Here is a 19,945-nt window from a genome sequence, read left to right on the forward strand (position 1 = left end):
TAACATGCATGCCTTCACCCAACCAGAAAGTGTTTGTTGTCTTAAAAAATGTTCAGCTCATCATAAGCAGCTGTTGGTTATGTGTAGCAGCTGGAGGCATTACTGTGGGACACTTCTTGTGTTAACTCAGTTCCTTTCTGGTTTTTTTTTTTTTCTTCCCATTATCCACTTTATACCTTTCTTTCTCTACATCTAGTGCTGCTCATTCTCCCATGCTCCCTTACCTGCCACTGTTTTTTCCTTCCTGTGCCATTTGTGGGGCTCCATTATTCCTCTTTTCTTTCTTTCTCTCCTTTTTCATTTTATTATATCATACCCTCTCTGATGCTCTTTTTACTTTCTTGTTTTATCAGGCCATTGTCTTTTTCTTTCCATAGTCCAAATTTTCCACCTTAGCCTTATTCTCCCCTTTCCCTGCCCACTGCTTACTGGTTATCTTGCCCTTTTTTCCTAGTTTAAGCACTTCAAATTACTTTTCCAAGTTGCACTGTGTAGTATTCATCAGCTTTACAGAGAAGCTCCTGCACACCACAAATATGAACTGTATGTCACTCAAAACATTTTAATAAGTTTCTTACCTTCTCATACTGTCATGTGTTGTTTAGTGGACCTGACCTTGCAACTGTTATAGTCAAAGAATATTGAATTTAGTGGACACAGGAGGCTTTGTACTTGGAAGTAAACTTCTCTCCCTATTGTATAATAAATCAGTACAAGGATTAATGCCAGCCTTTATAAAACAAAAAAAACCCCAAAGTATGCAACTAATTAGATTAAACTAGTCTAGTCCTACTGTTTAAAAAACCATTTTTCTGTCTATCACTTTGTCCACTTTTTTCCTTTTTTTTTTTTTTTTAAACCCTCTACAAATAAGTGTAGGAAGCATGTTTAAAACAAAATAAACCCAGAAAAATGTCCTTTACCTTCTAGAATTACAGAAGGCAGGAAATCCCTGGCTCTTGCTGTGGAAAATGTGTGCCAACTTCATGTAGTATCAGGCTGAGAGATGGAAGGCTTAAATACCTTCAGGTAAGTTTTAAGCACTCTTTCTTTTATTTATGAGTAAATGTAGCACAGGCTTCTGGTGAACCCAAGGAAAGTGGAATTTTTTTTTTTTTCTTCCTTTTTGGTTAGGCAGCATGGTATTACTAGTGCCTTTTCTTTTATATCTCAGAATGGTTTCTCAAGAAAGTTCTTTGTTGTTGTTGTTTTTTGTAAATGAAAAAAAGGAGACCTTGTACCACACTGCAAAATTCTAGAGAGACATTCTAGATGCATCTGCAAGCATTAATATTATCAAGGAACTGTAACTGGAATATGAGCTCAAACAACTACTTAGAGGAAATTAAAAACCTCATTTTAAATGAGAAATGGATAATTTAAGTTGAAAATGTGAATTTTGAAAAATTTCTCCAGCATGATAGGTTCTTAAACAGGAGTGGATATTTTTCTGGTTAAAACCCATCAGCTTGTCACAAGAAACAGCATATAACATTTTCTTTTATTCCATTCCTGAGCTAAGTTTTAGATGGGGACTGTATTCACCAGCAATGAAGCTGGCAAAGGGTCTAGAGCACAAGGCTTATGAGGAGTGGCTGAGGGAACTGGGGTTGTTTAGCCTGGAGAAAAGGAGGCTGAGGGGAGACCTTATCGCTCTCTACAACTACCTGAAAGGAGGGTGTAGCAAGGTGGGTGTTAATCTCTTCTCCCAAGTAACAAGCAATAGGACAGGAGCAAATGGCCTCAAGTGGCACCAGGGGAGCTTTAGATTGGATATTAGGAAAAACATCTTCACTGAAAGGGTTGCCAAGCACTGGAACAGGCTGCCCAGGGAAGTGGTTGAATCACCATCCCTGGAGGTATTTAAAAGACGTGCATATGTGGTGCTTAGGGACGTGGTTTAGTGGTGGACTTGGTAGTGTTAGGTTAGCGGTTGGACTTGATGATCTTAAAGGTCTTTTCCAACCTAAATGATTCTATGATTGTATGTAGGGGGTGGGGGTGTGGTTTTATGTATTTTTTTAAAGAAGCTCCCAACTCAGCCAGAAGTTAAATATTCATATGTATCCTTAAAAGACAATTTATAGGCCAAACTCCCAAGTTTCTCACTTAGACAAGTTTCTCTTTTAGGTTAATGGAAATATCTTCCCTGTTAAGAGGTGAAAAAGGTCAGGTTTTGTCAGTCTTGACTGAGCTGTAATCAATATGGCTATAGAATTAAATAGAAGATGATGACTGTTGATAAACAATGCTGTTTACTAAAGATTTCTATGTTTTATAAACTTCACCACCATGGTACTTTACTTGATATATCATAAAGGACTAGTCAGGTTGTATAGTATCCTGAAAACTTACTGTCCCATGTTGTTTCTGTGTAAAGCTAACAGCCCTTAAATCTTTACAGCCAAATGAATCACTTCAGGATGGCTGTGATAGTCACTCCTGTAAAGTAAATGAGAAAGGGGAATTTATCTGGGAAAGGAGAATCACTGGCTGTCCTCCATTTGATTCCAGAAGATGTTTGGCTGAAGGAGTAAGTAGTGAAATGGGTCCTGTTTCCAGGTTACCTAATAGACTCTGTCATGTTTATGGTTCTGTATATAGGTACCTTATGTGTATTAGGGTGGGAAACCCCAACCCTCTCCCAGCACCTTGGCTAAACTGAATTTGAACTTTCTTTTAAATTCAGAAAAATGTAAGTTTTCTTATTTTAAAATATATGCTGGTTTTATGTGGGACTATACTGCAGGGGAGGTGCTGAGCTTGCAGTAATTCTGTTCCATATGAAGCAGCAAACATAAGAAAATGGTTGTTCTAACAATGTTTTTAGTTCGGTATCCAGAGCAAAACTGTGTGGATGATTACACAAACTGAGAAAACAGTGAGATCACCCCCTTTTTTTCTATGAATATGCAAATGAAATGCTAAGACATTTTTTCTCTACCCTTGTATGAGGTTAGGGAAAGCAATTTTCACAATGCTGTAGGAAGAGCTCAAACTTCCATATTTGCAGTTGTTTGGTATGATGGTATAATAAAAACCCCGCTCAACACGTCCACCCATTTTTCCTGTGATTTGAGGTTAGCCATACACTGAGGAACAGAGTGCAGGTTGGGGTGTAGCACGTGGGGTCCTGCTTTTGCTCATCTATCATCACACAGGTGTTTATATCCACTGTCCCCATTCTCTTCGGCAGGACAAGAAGCAGGAAACCTTTAACAAAGCTTGTGCCCAAACCCCTCTCTACATACACATCAAGCAAATGGAGGATTTGATATGTATAATGCAGGAAGAATAAAGCTTCTACAGTGCATTTCTCACTTCGTGAAATCACTATAGCACACACAGTTTTGTTGTGCAAAGATTTTTAAAAATGCCAGATTATGTTACAGTCTTGGGTTTATTATCATATTCTAAAGGTGCTAATTGAAAATCACTGAAGAATAATTTACTTTTTAACCAGAACTTCCCAAACTGCATTTATTCTGCTCCCATTAAAAAAAATTAATTATTTCGGCTATAAAATTAGTGGTTTTCATCTAGTTACAAGACGAAAGTTTAGGTTTTTTAATTAAAAAAGCCTCCAAACTTTTGCATGTAAGTCCAGGTGTTTAGTGCAATGATGGCATCACCCTGCAGTGTAAATATTTATCCATTTTTCCTTTCACTATGGGTTTTCAGTAATTTTCCACCATACATATATTTCTTAGAATTATTTTCTACATGGTAGTAATGAAACAAGAAAATAAAATTTTTGGCTGTTAAAACTTATTTGACAGATTTGATATTTTATGATGATTTGCCTGTACATTTTCAGCTGTTGTGGAATAGACATGTTTTCATCTATATTGCTAAAAAAAATCAAGAGAGACTGTTTAATTTCCTTTCTTAAACAGTCATAACACTTGAATGTTATTGGTTTTATCACTTTGGTTCCTAGAAATTTATTTGTATTCAGTGTCTTTACTTTAGAAAGCTCCTAATATAAGGTGAAAGCAATATTTTCAGGTGTTGAACTTGCTAATATAGTCAATTATTTCCAATCAGCTATCAACAAATACAATCACAAGTTCAAAACCTTAAAAGGGATAAAGAGATGATTACTAATGTAGATTTATATTTTTGTACAATATAGAAATACAATTTTCTTACCTCATACCCTTTTTTAAACATCCCTTTGTATTCTTCCAGCAGAACAAGTGTGTATTACTTGTGCCAAAATAGTAATTTCATTTTTTTATTGTTTTAGGGCAGAATTGCAAAAATTGGCAATACCTGCTGTGACACATGTAAGTAAATAAGCCAAAAGTCTTGTATGGAAATTGCAGAGAGTGTAAGCTACTGGGTAAGGAGCTATGTTTTGCATAAGATGCAGTTTAATGAACAGAGCTAAGCAATGTGTTTAAAATAAACCATCGAACAAGTTTGCCCTCTGATTGGGATACTGCTGTCATGTTTTGTCCACTAGCACATGTGTTTTGACAGTATTCACAAAGTGCTTAGAAAGCAATAGATACTCTCCACATTTAATAAGTTGTTAATTATGAATGTTTTATTTTATTCTTCATCTAAAGATAACAGGAACAGTATTGTACACACAGGTTGACAAGTAACATAACCTGATAATGAATATGTGAGGCAACCACTTCATGAATAATCAATCAACTTAAAATGAATTTAGCAAAAAACCCCTGGTGGCAGTAATGTAATTTTGATTGGTTTTCGATAATGTAATAACCAAAAAGTGGTAGGGGAAATGTTCATCAAAGGTGCATTCCTATTGAACAGCCTGACTGCATCTTAAATTGGGCAGTTTAGGAGTCAGTCCTGAAACTCTTAATTTCATGCATCATTGTGTAGATAATCCAAATGTCAGTCAGGCTGTGAGCGTAGGAAGGGTTTGCTTACATGAGGAAGGGCTGCAGGGTTGGGTTCTTATTTCTAAAATGCATCTCTGATGCTTTTGTGAACAGACAACCTCTCCGTTTTCTCCTTTGTAACTAAAAAAATAATGAGCTACATTATTATTAAAAAAAAAGAAGTAACAAAAGATTGATATTCTCTTTTAAGGTCAGAATATCAACATCTTGCCTGTGTTCCGTTATCTCTCTTGCCCCCCGCCCCCATGCGTGTGCTAATAAATAAAAAATGGCCAGCATAGCAGCCCATCACCACACTGGCACAGTAACTGCTGTAATAATACCCCTGATGAAGGACATTAACTCCTAGAGAGTTTGCAGCCATTGCCTGTCTGTATAATCACTGAGTTCCAGCTTGAGCAATAGAAGTCAGAAAGCTATTGAGATAGACTGTCATCAAATGGCTCAAACAGGTAATTTAGTTAAGAGAGCATTAATCTACTAGGCTTCAAGTAAGGAATACTGAAAATTATTTATTAAGAAAAACAGATTTTAAGGTTTAAAATCTGAGTGGTGGGTGGTGGGCAGGCTCCACTAACTGAGAATGCCTATCACTACATTTGAGAAGAAACCCAATTCCAAATGAGCATAGCTCAATACATATATTTATTTAACAGCTATAGTGATTTAAAAGTGATACCTCCTTGCAGCAGCAAAAGCAAACTGATCTAAGTGAAATATCACGTGCCTATAAATGCCTGTATTGTCCGGGCCTTCAAATTTGTATTCCCATTGATGTTTGCTTGGATATAGCTCAAAACTGAGAAGTCCTGTATTACAGCGCAGTCCTATTCCTGGTTGCTTCTCTATTCAGGGCTCTTCGTAAGGAAAAAGCCAACATATTGCATCCAGCCAACTAACCATGGGTTATCAATTGAAGGATGGTGATTAACACATAGCTTTGAATCAAACAGATACTTCTAGATACCAAACTCTCTTTCTCTCTCCTCTGTATTTATATCTTTCCACCAGGGCGCTCGGTAGCAACGTGCAGTCTGTTATATACTCTACAGGGAACACCAAGGCTTGGCAAAGCTACTGTAAAACCAGAGTAATTTAATTATTCTTAAAAGTCAGATAAGAGAATAATCAGTTTCTTATGGACACAGAGACTTTTGAGAGAGTCTGTCTTTCAGACACCTCAGTACCATAAAGAACTGGGCAAATAATTTGTTCTCTCAAGTTTGAAGCACAGTTCAGGGTGATGCCTTTGGTTCAGTAGAGTCCTACGTGGCTTTGAGCAAAGGTTGTTTTAAGAAGCCAGTTTCCTTTTCTATGTTATGCCTTGACAATTGGAGTTCGTTAGTGTGTCTGAGGGCATTGTCCCAGGTTTTAAGTATGTAGGAGCACATAAGTGAACAGGCTTATTTTCTCATTAGATTTTTGTGGTACTAACAAAGGACTTGATTATTTGCAAAGGATATTCCTTATTTTCCGACTGAACAAAGAAGTTGCATCTCCGCTTCTTACCTCTTTTCCCTGTTGATCTCAGTTGCCTATGTCTTAAGTTAACAAGCACTTGCCTTTGCAAAGGAGGCACAGTCTACAAAAAAAGTAATTGAGAGTACTAAAGTAACTCAAGAACAAATTGGTAAGTCACGATCAAAAAGGTGATGAAGCTGTGTTGAGGCTAATGACAATTATTTTGTTTGGGCTTTTTAGTTGTGTGGATACAATTGTGTATTCCTTCCAGTGGACAAGTTTTATCAAATGAAGTAATGAAATCATTAAAAGAGAACTGGCAGTTGTAGCCCTGGAGCCAGAAACACTTTACAAGCTTTTTTTTTTTTTTTTTTTTTTTTTTAAATGACATGTAAAGCCTTAGCAAGACACAGCCAATTTGGTACTAACATTCCCATGGAAAAGGTACTGAAAGCTGTGTTTGCTGCTAGGAAGATGGATACATTTCTCTTCAATTTATGTATCTACTTAGTTGTGCAGTTGGCCAGCTGAATTCCTTCAGCTCTGTGAAATGCTGTTGTGTAGTATGTAAAAAATAGTTCAGTATTCTGGTAAATACAGAAATTCCATTGGTTAACTAGAAATGAGTAAAAGTAGGAGCCTGTCTTTACACAGAGGCATAGCGCTATATTAACACTACAAAGAACTGCTGTTTGCAGTGGATAAAATATCCACTTAAAGAATTAGCTTCTTCACAAGTCTTTAGATGTGGACCAAAACAGGCAAAAGTGTTCAGAACAAAATATTCTGGATTAGTCTGTATCTGAGCATGTCAATGGCGAGGTTCCCTTTGAAAGTGGAGGAGCGGAGTCACCGTCGACTATGGCAGTTAACAGACATAGCAAACCAACCTAACTTCACAAAGAGGGATCAGCAGATTCCCTGAGCTTGCACCATCCACAGGTAACAATTCCAGACCTACTACCTCTTCTGTGGATTTCTTATTAGGTGGAAAAAAACCAGGGAGAGTTTACATGACACTAAAAGCATATATATTTCCAATACCTTTGTATTGGAAAACAAGTATCAGAGTATTTAATGACTTACTGAAGACAGTGGAAAAGTTCCCATTGACCTAAAGTTAGATTTTCACAGAATTAGTTTTCTAATTTTTTTTTCCTAGTTTTTCTTTTTGCCACATCAGTTTTCTGCAAAATCCACCACACATGCAAGGACTGTTAGGAGTTGTCAAATCTAGGAGCCCAATAGAGGTGAGGCTGCCACAGCTCCGTGTCCCCAGGTCCAGGCAACAGTGAGGCTGAGTGTGTATAGGCACACATGCAAACACATGTATACACCATGCACGCACACATTCTTTATGTACACGCACAGAAACACTCAGTATTCTGGCAAACACAAACAGCACCCACATTCTCATCCTGATCTCCCCTCTGGCTGATCAGGATGAAGGTCCTTAGTGGTCTTAGGCACTCACTCTGTCCAGTAGCTGGTCCTGGATCCCTGCTAACCTAGACTCATGGGCCCTATGACCTGTGGTCCAGTTTCAGTTGCTGGCACTTACGCCTCCATTCACACACATCGACACAGAACAGAGTCCATCACCCAGGACAAGTAGCTAGAAATGGAATTTAATAAGAAGACAGGACAGACTGCAGAGATCAAACATAGGGCAAGGTCAGCAGCTGTTTAACATGCAACCAGCCCTCTTTATGACTTTATCCATCCATTTTCCTGTGCTTGTTCCTCACCAAACCACCTTAATCCCTCTCTTCCCCCACCTTTGGTTTCTCCCCTAAAAATCCCATGATAAGTCAGTCTTGCAGAATTCCAGAATGTTCTTCCCTAGCATCACATAAGGAGTCCCACACAGTCCTGAAGGCAGTGACTCACCTCAGTCTGTAAGGGGATCTGGAGAGCTGCTCCCACTGACTCATCTTGAAGGGCATCATCCCAAGACAATGGGATCTCTCTCCTGTGACAGCCCTGGGAGTAGCCAGGTCAGGGTGCTCTGTTTCTCTCATTAGGTTATTGGAGTCCCATGTGTGTCATCTTTTCCTGTGCAGCTGCTTGCCTCATTTACAATTGAACTATCTTTAAAAGGAGAGTTATCTAACACAGAGCCAACAGGTAAAAGGCAGAGGTTAGGTAGCAAAGTGACTTTAAAATAAAGCAGTCAATTGAAAAGAAACATGAGGAAAACCCTGCTCTTCAGTGAAATTTTAGGGCTGTAGTGTGATATAGTCACACAGCTCTACCTTAATTACTCTAAGGAGTAATTACCTAATTCTCTTGCTAGGGACCTTACCAGTAATGACATCTCACTAACAGCAATTTCAGTAATAAGGGGAAAGGAGTTTAAAAAAAAATTGTCATCACTGTCAAACACTTTTTTTCCTTTTTTTTTTTTTTTTTAACTTGGTAGGTGTGGAAGTGGAATGTCGACCAGTAAGTACCAGACTGCAGTATAGGAATATCAACGGATGTGTGGCTGACAAGGAAGTGCCTATTTCTCATTGTGAGGTAAATAACAAAAGCAACCGCCCTGCCCCAAGACCTGCCTTCACCCCCTTTTTCTCTTCCACAAGGGAAACCTTTGCCTCCACTACAGCTTCACTTCAGTGAGTGGAGCATCAGTTTCTATCCTTCTCATTGATTCACTCAAACAGCATAAACCTCATTGGCATTTATTTCCTAAAGTAATTTGGTGATGCTGGATTTTCCCTATTCAAGCCAGCATGAAAAAAGGCACATATGTTAGATGCAAAGGCTTTGTTCGTACCACTCTCCTTTGCTTCCATCAGAAATTAATGACTGAAGTGGCTTTGTTAGGACTTTCTACATGAAAAAAGAATTTTCGTCTTAGTATTAGTGAAGCTGATTTTCAGATCTGAATCTACAGTTAAGCACACATATCGCTCTTCAGGCTCTGACGTTGATTTATGAGAGTGTAAATAGATACTTAGATGCATGATACTTTAAAAGACATTTAAACTTCAGTGCTGTGATTTGACTTCTGTGCTCTATGAGCTTTATGACTCCTCTATTAGCCTGAGCACTAAGCTGTTGTGCTCTGTATGACTTGTGCATTTATTCCATAGTCAGATTAAAAGTTTAAATTTCCTGCCCATTACTGCTTACACCTTATAGGGCAACTTCCATTTGAAACAGGAATATGGATTCCCTTCTGGATGTTCCCATCTCTCTGAGACTGGGAACCAAAGATGACATTCTCTTCCCAGACTGGGTTGTAGCAGGACAGCTGCTCAATCAGAGATAACCAAGCTTCATACAAGGATTGTATACAACCCTTGTATACAATCCAAACTATGGCATACAAGGGTGGCAGTCAAGAAGATGGCTTGCACTCAGCCCCTTGAGTATTCTCTTTAGTAAAGGCAGTAGGCAAAATGAGTCTCCCTCTTTCCCATGACTACTGGGAAAAGAATGGGAACAGAGAGGAGAAGTATTAAGGGCATATATGCCCAGGCTTTTCAGATAGCTACCTGGTGAAGGGCCTTCACTTGCTACACAAGTCTTAAGAGTGGAAGCTTTAAGAGCAACAACAAAACCACTTACTTTTCATTAAAAAAAAAAATTCTTGACCCCTTGTCCTGTCCACAAAGTCAATGATAATCAGGTCCTTAGCCACAAAGTCAAATGTATTGAAGCTTCCCCTGCAAAAGTACAGATTTTATATTGTGAATCTGGCCATATATTGAGTGAAATAAATACTCCTGCTATAGCTGGTATTGAGTACAGTTTTTATAAAGTCCTCCCTGATAATGCTATGCAATTTTTTTGTATTAAACTCAGAAATAAGAGTGCAGGGCCACAAAAAGAAATGGACTCTGACAGAGTTTGGTGTGGCGCCATTTGTTTTTACACCATGAAAACTTATAGCTATAGGCATTGACAGCTCTGTCTAAATTACTGAAGTGGCCAGACAAGTAGAACAAGGAAAAACAGCAACCAGCGGGACAAGAATGGATGTGTGGCTTGCAACATTTGGGCTAAAGCACTTTCTGAATGCATGATCTCATACAGCTGACACAATAACCATATGTGCTTAGAAACCAACACAGTAGCCCTGGACATCAACTATGATATTTTAAATTATAAGCATTTTTGTGTGACCAGTTTCTTCACCTCTCCTTTGCTATGCTTATGCTCATAAGACATTACTCTTTGACCAGCACCCCACATTCTGGAATCAGATACCTGTTTCTGAGTTCGTGTTTTACAGCAGAGCACTGAACTCCAGGCAGAGTTGTCCATCGATGTTTTGAAGGGAAGAACCTGGATTCTGATTGCACTGAGGTCTGGCACTGTTCAAACTTGGCATCTCTCTTTTCCATTTAGGGCAAGTGCAGAAGCAATACCAGATACTCTGTCCAGATAGGGAAATGGGAAGACATGTGCAGCTGCTGTACAGCTACTCAAACAACTATAGTCACGATCCCCCTCCGGTGTGCCAATGGGACGGTGGTGCAACATTACATCCCTTCTGCCTCTCAGTGTGAATGCTACTCTCGGAATTGTACAGACTGAATATTTCTAAGAAGCCCAGTTGTGTAATCTCAAGCTTTATGATGGAGGAACTTTACAATGCAAGCCTCATTTTCTCTCTGTAGACCATTTTATTCAGTAGAATCCTGACTAACTAATCGTATCAACATAGCAAACAATAAAACTTACTAGCACAATGGAGCACTTTCTGATTATTCTTGGAGTTGTTTATAGATAAGATATTGCAGATTGTATTGTTCTCCTTCATCTTCACCATGGAAAGTAATCTACATTACTAAAAAAAAAACAAACACAAAAAAATGCAAAACCACAACACAGTAACAGAAACAGTTGCTTCTACTTAAAGCATATATCCCAAAGCATTTAGCATTGTGTTCAGAGACATTACACTTGCATTGCCCACTTCAGATCTTAGTGACACACTATGGGCTTTTAGGTTTTTGGTCTTTTTTTTTCCTCCAGTCAGGGAGTACAGTAATTACAGAGTAAGACTTCATAGTAAGAGTGATGTTCTTGGTACACAAACATTACTGGTTATGGCTCAGGCAACCAAATATCTTCTGCAATGCATATATGTGTTCCTCCTGAAGCTGAATGCAAAGAAATTGTGTGCCGAGGACAGGTTGTGTAACTTCTGTAAGTCCTCAGTACTTGTGAATGGGCTGAGGGGCAGCTCCTACCTATTTACTTCAGCACTTCCACAGACCAGCTTGAAGAGAAAGCTCATCAGGAATCTTCCTTATTTCCAGGTACCAGAACTTCATCTATTGCATTAGCTACAACAGTTAGAGTTCTTTCAAATGCAGAATTGTCAGTGGCAAGTTTACTTTAGTTACTGCTGCCAGGGATAAGTTTAGCAGGATTTAAATTCCACTTGGTCTGGTCAGGCCATGGAAGACAAAAGATTTTCCAGAGGGTTATTGGTCATGGTGGAATCTAGTGCCAGTCAGGCAGTTTCACTGGGAAGTACTAATTTCTCAAAAAATATGAGAGGGAAAACTGTTCATGCCATTTGAATTTTTTAAAGACTTTTAAACTTCTTGTTGAATCATCTTTTTAAAATAATATTTATTATTCAGATATAGGAGGTGTATTAATAAACTAAAAAAGCAACTCCAAACTTTTCATATGTTTGTGATGAAATTAGTAAGGCTTAGGAATAGGTTATGGGTGAAAAAAAATCATAGTTTCTCCAGCTCTAGCAGAAATGTTCTTGAACTAGTGAAAGGCATGTTTAGAAGTCCTGAAGGGTAAGAGTGCTCCTGAGAAGCCTAGCAGAAAAGGTCAGGAAATCAGGTTATTCTTATGCAGTTTTTAGGTTTGTATCTGTAGAAATGGAAGGCATTTCAGAGGACATTGTCACCATTGCCCCTGGGTCACTGGCAGGAAAGTTTTGAGATGAAGAGCTAATGTTCCTCATTAATGTCAATGTCACATGATTAAATGGGTCAAAACATCTCCCCATGGGGGAGATGAATATATGAATGTCTCCCTTTGGGAGCAAACAAAAACTCCCTCTGTGCTTTCAACTAAAAAGGTGAGTTGTATTCCTTTCTGACAGGAACCAGGCAGATCGCTGCTTCTTCTCTTTTGCCATTCAGCTGTGGATTCAACACGTACTGAATTGTAGGCCCTTTTTTCCCTTATTATTGATTCAAGACATCCTCCACTGCTGGACAGTGCTAGGAGAAGCGCAGGCTTTCTATGCATCTCTATTTCTTCTGCTATGGGGCCACAATAACCACAGGGAGAGAAACCAAGTTTTAATTGGCACCAGCCCCACTTCCTGCGGTAGATCTCTGTCACCAGTTTTCCTCCATCCTTGCACTAGATCCTTGTTGTAGCTGCCTCTGGATATTAAGCTTCCTGACAGATGGATTTGGGTCACCCAGGTACAGCTGCACAGCAGCTCATCTGAAGCTGCAAATAAGCAACTCCTGGAACAGCAGCCTGCAACATCAGAGAGGACCAGAGAAAAGGAGTGGATAGGTGGTAAAAGGCAATGTCTTCCTCTTCCCCTTACCATTGCTGGACTGCCCATTTGTTTCCATCGGTGCCTTCACCCAGACTGACCTTTCTTAGCTCATGAAAGCTGACAGGATTGCAGCCTAAGGCTTCATGGCTGCAAACAGGTCTTCTAATCAGATAATTGTATGAGTCAGGCACCAGCTTATCAGCATGAGGAGGACACACAGGAGCATCTGTAGGGCAGAGATGGAGCCACAGTTTTCTGAACTGAAAAGCAGACATGCACAGCTAGTATTTTCCACCAGCAACAAAGTGGATGGAGAGATCTGACCAACAGAGGGGTAAACATTCCTGCTTTCATCACTTCTACCTCAAATAACAAGAACAATCTTGTGGATCTAAGTGTCTTAAGAGAGAAACAGACTAAAATAAAGATATGGGCTTTCAGACTAGAGCAATTAGTATTTTTCCTAAGGAACTCTAGATTATTTATCGGAAACCTGCTTGGTTATAGGATCAAACACATAGCAGATGTAGCTCAGTGTAATTGGATAAGCAGAACTATATTAAGACTTTCCACCGGATCAAGAATATGTCTCATACTACATGGCTGTTCTTCCCCTTCCTTAGTTGCAATTTTGCTTTCAGGCATCTATGCCAGTCTATGGACGCACAATACATCCCATGGGAACTTCCTGCGTTTTCTTACAGAATAGAGTTCTGTGGACTTCTGTAAGGTCTATATGTTATTATTCAGGCCTGGCTAGGACCTATCTATTCCAAGCAAAGACAAGGCCCTGTTGTGCTCAAGGCCAGAAGGATCTTCTTCCTTGAAAATCCTGTTATAGAAACAGACAAGTGGGAAAGAGCAAGAGGAAGGGAATATTACGTCATCTTCCTTAACAGACCGAGAAGGTACATAAATTTTTGGCCTTGACCTGCTGGCATGAAAATCAAGCTTTTTCAGGCAGCCTGCTGCAAAAGAGCTGCTGTTGTGGTTTAGTCCCAGTTGGCAACTAAGCACCACACAGCCGCTCGCTCACCCTCCCCCTCGGTGGGATGGGGGAGAGAATTGGAAGAGCAAAAGTAAGAAACTCGTGGGTTGAGATAAGAACAGTTTAATAATTGGAACAAATTGTAATGAGAAGGAAAACAACAAGAGAGCGAGAGAGGAACAAAACCCAGGGAAAAAACAGGTGATACAACTGCTCACCACCTGCTGACATGCCCAGCCAGTCCCTGAGTAGCAATGATCGCTACCCCCTGGCCAACTCCTCCCAGTTTATATACTGAGCATGACATCATATGGTATGGAATAGCCCTTTGGTCAGTTTGGATCAACTATCTTGGCTGTGCCCCCTCCCAGCTTCTTGTGCACCTGGCAGAGCATGGGAAGCTGAAAAGTCCTTGAGTAGTGTAAACATTACTTAGCAACAACTAAAACATCAGTGTGTTATCAATATTATTCTCATACTAAAATCCAAAACACAGCACTATACCAGCTACTAGGAAGAAAATTAATTCTATCCCAGCCAAAACCAGGACAGCTGTCTTTCATCTAAGGCTCTGGGGGTGCCAGTAAGGCAATGGGCTCGGACTTCCTCCATGCAGGTTTCGATTGCCTTTCACACAGCCCAGTTTCACTTAGTGTGCCTCTGCTATTTTCAGAAGCATTCTTTCCTGGCAGAAGTGAAGAACAAAATCAGGCCTGTAATCAAGTACCTGCTTAGTAGAGAGCTGTGCACACAAACAGTAGTAGTATGCCAGCACATCAGACAGTGCCGTACATCAGACTGCTCCATTAACATTCACCAGCAGAATCCAGGCTTTGAGGAAGATTGTTTTTCAACTTGTACATACTGCTTGTGAGTCCTGATGGTTTTGAGCAACCTTAGTCTTTGCCTTTCTGCCAATGATTCAGAATGTGTCCCACCACTTCAGAAGACTGGCTGGATCGTTGAGCATGCTACAGGATAGATTTACAGGAATGTTAAATGGATTTGGGGAGGAGTCCTATATAACTTCTTAATTATTAAAAGCATCTAATCTCTCTGCTAACTTTTACAGACTTCCAAGCACCACTCCTATACAGCAGGTGAAACACAATCTGGTATACTGGCATTATTTGTTGCAGTTCTGCATTATCAACTAACATCATACCCAGGTACCTCAGGAAACACAGTGATGCCCAGATATGATTTTCTCTATTGGAAAGTGTCCTTAAAAATAGACTACACACCCAGCTCCATTTTAACCAGCTGGATATTGCTTCCTCCTCACATTGCCTCCTGTGTATATTATTTATTACCTGAGCTAACTGTATTACCTGTAATGGACCCATCCTTATGGCTTATAGGAGCTAGTAATTTGAACCCATGCAGGCAGAGCTTTGTGTCCACATGGATCCCGGCAGGACCTGGCTCTACATTCCTATACTATTCCAAAATTAGTGGGTATGCCTTTCTATTTTAGTATTTAATTGGTGCAGCATATAATGTGGATATAAAGTAGCATAATTTTCAGCAAGTTTTCATTCCACTCTCCCAGAGATAAGTGTATACAAAGCAGTGGGTTTGCTATCTATCCAGGGAGCAGATTAATTGCTTATAAAACATCAAGGCAAAAAGCAGTTCAACAGTTGCTTCCCCTGGAGTACTCTCTGATCCCACGTTATTAGCAAAAAGTTACCAAGAGCTCTATGTGATTGCACCATTGCCCTGTGCCAAGTAAGCATGAACTACATTGAGGTCTATGCAGCTGTGGACATCGGAGCAAAGCGATCAAGCAAAGAGTAATTCATTTGTTCAAAAAAATTACAGGCACACCACCTCAAAACTTGTATGCATGGGCTAGCATGCAAACAAAAGCCCATGAAGTAGCATCCCCCCCACTAGAGAGCTTACACACAGCAACTGAGAACACCTTTTTAAATATTTTTTTTTTTTAATTTCTGCAATCTAATAGTTTTCAGATTAGTCAGTCCAGAAGCTGTGGCATCCAGGTTGTTCCCTGTTTTGTAACTGAAGGCAGTTTCTAAATGAAGTTCTGAAATTAACATAAGATACTAAGGGGTGAGAAGGACAAGTATTTGACACCTATTAATACATTACTTAGAAATTAGGAAATGCCATTCCAAAGGAGGGACTAAGAAGAGCGGGGTGATTTAACTTTTCCTGTCTGAAGACATTATTCTATGTGAATACTAAAGCAAGTGCTAAAAAATTATTCTGTGACATTTAATGTACTTGTCTTCCCTGTATGCACAAAGAAAGACCTTACCATTACTTTTCCCCTTTTGTTGGGGGTAAAATGTAGTGCAGAAAAGTTTGACTGACCTGTATAAAGCTGTTCAAGATGGAGTCAGGGCTCCTGACCCCTCTCCCTTTTAAGTAAAATCAGGCATATAATATTAGTGTAAGTTACACATAAAATTCCTCGTGTGGCACTTCAGTTGAGCCAAAGTAAACAGGTGAACAGAATCTCATTCTCTTTGGTCTACCTATAGCTGTTTCATTAAAAGGGCAACTACTCAGTGAAAATTTGTCTAGAGGTTAAACCAGCACATGCATTTCTCAGCCTTTCTGGGAAAGTTTTACAGCACCCAGCCCAAGTTTTGGGACACAACAGCCACACTGCTCCCTGTATAAACTCAGCATCTTTGATAGCCACAGCGCATCAGTACATCTCTCTGTGATATAGACAACTGCTATTCTTGCTGGTCATGACACAGTGCGTGATCCTAATTCACAAGCTAGTAGAAACACTGTACTTTATTCAGTCATTGAATAAATCCATTTCCCCCTCTTACACAAGAGAAACTGTCTTAGTGTCATAAATAGGCTAAATAAGAAAAAGATTTGACCTCCAAATAGTTACACTTCCCTCTAATATCATCAGCAAATAAAAGTCCTTTCTTAGTCATCAACAACTTTTCTTTCCAATACATTGCTTAAATTGTAAGGTTGAAGCCTAAGCAGGATCCATCACCCGTTCTGATTAGACAGTTGATTACAAGATAATCCCCTGAATATTTCATGCAGGAATGACAGTGCAGCATCCAGGCAGTAAGGTAACTTGAGTAGTTGAGATAGAGCCTTATAAAAAGGTTTCTGCACTTACCTCTTACCTGGAAGCACTGTAAAGCTTTGCAGATATAAAGACACTCTTCCCCCCAGAAACCACCTCCAAGATAGTCTAATCCTTGAATAACGGTTTTTTGGACAGAGCTGGCTCTGTTGTAGAGCCCTGGTTTTGCGTTAGCTTTTTTTACTTCCTCTCCTCCACTCCCTCTCCACTGCCTTCTGGGGAGTTAGGACAAAATATGCCTGTTGTTATGTTGCTTGTTGAGGCATTATGGAGCATGAAGACAAGATGCTGAAGTTCCAGGAGAGAATTGCCATGGCCTCTCAGGTCATGGGAATGTTGCCTTTTTCCCTCTCTTTCCTCCATGATGGTAATCACCAAAATAGAAGGTCTCGCTAATTAGCTTCAGTTTGTGGTTTGCTTAAAGCAGGATCAAGCCAGGATGGAAATAGCTGCTACTGCTGTTCACTACTTAAGCCAGTGCAGAAGCAGATTGTGCATACGATCAGCGTAGCCACATCCTATTAGCACTGATGCAACTTCCAGCGAAACCTCTAGGCAACATGGAAGCACACAAGCCCGGTAAGTTTATTCTCTGCTTCATTGTTAATTGCTGCCTATGAAGTTGAATAGGTGGAAAGGGCGTGGGGAAAACAGAAAGGAATACTTTGAAAGGACTTCTGTGTCTTCTTTCAGGACATTTAAAAAAAAATATATATAAAAAAAGAAAAGTCTGTGCCCCATGTTACATACAGACAGTTCAGGGATAAAACACACAAGAATTCATTTCTTCTGAAGCCTCAGGAGTGCAGCTGTGGGTCAGTGTTGTGATCCATGTGGAAAAGACAATCACTAGGCAAATGCCTTGTGCTGGACTTCTGCTGTTTCCATCCGCATTTGCCTTATTGCAACGCAACTCAGGGGAGCAAGCAATATCCTTTTTCAGAAGATGATGTGCAGTGGCGAGCTTTCAGTTCCCATATGCAAGGAACAAATCTGCTCAGTGCATAAAACCTTCTATGTGTGACTTCCCAGTGTACGAGTTTAGAATAATGTTCAGTGCTAATACTGTGTCACTATTACTTTACTGCTACAGTCAAAAGCTCTGTGGCTGTTTCCATGTTATCTCATTGTTTCTGGGGCTGTAGCTCTGCTGTGGACTCTGAACTATCATGCAGCTCACTGAATCCTGCTATTTCTGTGCTCTCCCATCCAGTCACCTTCCTAAAATTATTGGCATAGCAGACCACAGTGTGCAAAGAGCCATTAGATTTAATGCCTACTGCTGATCTTTGTTGAGTTATTCCAGTGTCTTTTTTCTATCCCTGATCCTTAACTGTTGGAGTTTGTTCAGATATATACTTTATGTTGGAAAAAACAGTCACTTGCTGTAATCTTTACGTTTAGACTAGGATTAAAAAACAAAAAAAAAAAAAGGAGGGGAATCTCTGAAGTTATACACACAGTTGTATTATATAGATACAGCTCCATTAAGTCTTCAGTTAATGCAGACATTCATAAGGTGGCTCAGGTTTTTGTTTTATACCATGTGGTTCCCACATCTATCTCCACAGCTCTACTCTGTTTCCTTCATTCTTGACCATTCAGGTTCATAGTCTTCTACCCTTTAGGAGACTCTCTAGCTCATGGCATGTGCCAGAGCTGAGTGAGCATCTCTGTTAACTCAGGTACATTCTTCCTGCTCCTAATGCAAGAGGTGAGGGCTCCTGTGTATGAGGGTCTATGAAAGGAGCACAACCACAGGTTTTTACACTTGTGTCTCTGACCACAGCTATTTAGGCCAGTCAAAGCCAGCAAGGAGCTGTGCTCCCCCTTGCCTGCCCCTGTCTGTTTGAGGTGCTGTGACACTGTTGTTTCTGGCAGCAGTTCAGGGACAGGCTGTCAGGGCCCAGAGCACATCACCCTGTCCAGGTGTTTAGTTGGTCATGTTAAAGAGATAGCTGGCTGAGTCCAAGGTCAGCTCCTTCACTGACCAGAGCGGTTGTAAAGAAAGCTGGAAGTGAGTTGCCCTCCTTTCCCTTGGGAACTGCTTTTAAGCTGAGGCTTTACAGCTCACCCCCGCCTGCACTACATTGCAGCTGAGCAGCAGCTACATCTGTGCCTGGTCTCGGACCATTGGTGGTTTGGCCCTGACCCAGACCCAGTGTCTCTGCTTCCCAGATTGACCTCAGACCTACCTTGTCACTGCTGTCTTGCTGGGGGATCACTGAGCTGTGTCCGATCCTGATCACTGTCTCCAGCCCTGATCCTGACCTGGACTTGCTGCTCTGCATCTGGGCACCCTGTCAGCAGTCACTCACTGCTCTGCTCTATCATGCCCTGCTCCAGGCTCACCTTCTCCCAGGGAGCAGATGATCATAGGCCTCCTTTTCCTTAAAATGACTTAAATGAGGATTGTTATTATTATTTAAAGTCTTACTTTAAAGAATCTGTGAATATGCATTCACACAAAGGGCCACAGGGTTATGGACAAGTTGCTCTGTTGACCACATATTAACAGCTTCCTGAATCATTATTGTCTCAAAGTGCATGGCCATATGGCAAGAAGCTCACCTTGTGCCAGAATTACTTCTTGTGCACAGCTCCACCAAACTCAACACAGCTACTGCAGAGTGTGATTTCCTCCGCTGTGTCTCCAAGACTACCATCAGTGCCTTTTAAGAATCATAGGAATTAAAGACAGATAAGGCTTTTTGGATTGTCTCTAATGCTCTCTAATGCAGCATAGTACAAATTAAAGCAAATTTCAGATTAGAGGGTATGAAGCCTGCCATGGAGAGGAGAAACTTAGAGGGAGGTTCTGGGAAATGGAAGTACAAGTGTGGCTTGGAGGAAGTAACAAGGGTTAAGACAAGATCAGAGATGGAACAGTCCTGCTAAGGCTTAAGGTAGGTAGCACAGCCCCACACAATTCCCTGTCTACTTTCCATCTTCATCACATTGTCCCAGCCACATGCCCTGGGCTAGCAGACCTCCTGGGCAATGAAATTGGGGATGCAACCAAA

The 19,945-nt window shown here is 40.3% G+C and overlaps 1 protein-coding gene across 1 annotated transcript in view; it reads left to right on the forward strand.

The window, feature by feature from the left end:
* Window positions 1-11,005, forward strand: part of VWF (von Willebrand factor) — a 148,056-nt gene extending 137,051 nt beyond the window's left edge. Inside the window, exons 48-52 of the mRNA XM_072844938.1 lie at window positions 931-1,029; window positions 2,405-2,533; window positions 4,250-4,289; window positions 8,764-8,861; window positions 10,701-11,005. Coding sequence (XP_072701039.1) covers window positions 931-1,029; window positions 2,405-2,533; window positions 4,250-4,289; window positions 8,764-8,861; window positions 10,701-10,889 — 555 coding nt within the window. The 3' untranslated portion in view covers window positions 10,890-11,005. The remainder of the gene's footprint in view (window positions 1-930; window positions 1,030-2,404; window positions 2,534-4,249; window positions 4,290-8,763; window positions 8,862-10,700) is intronic.
* Window positions 11,006-19,945: the final 8,940 nt, after the last annotated feature.

This window comes from Ciconia boyciana, chromosome 1 (genome assembly GCF_034638445.1).
Source record: "Ciconia boyciana chromosome 1, ASM3463844v1, whole genome shotgun sequence".
NCBI classification, from domain to species: Eukaryota; Metazoa; Chordata; class Aves; order Ciconiiformes; family Ciconiidae; genus Ciconia; species Ciconia boyciana.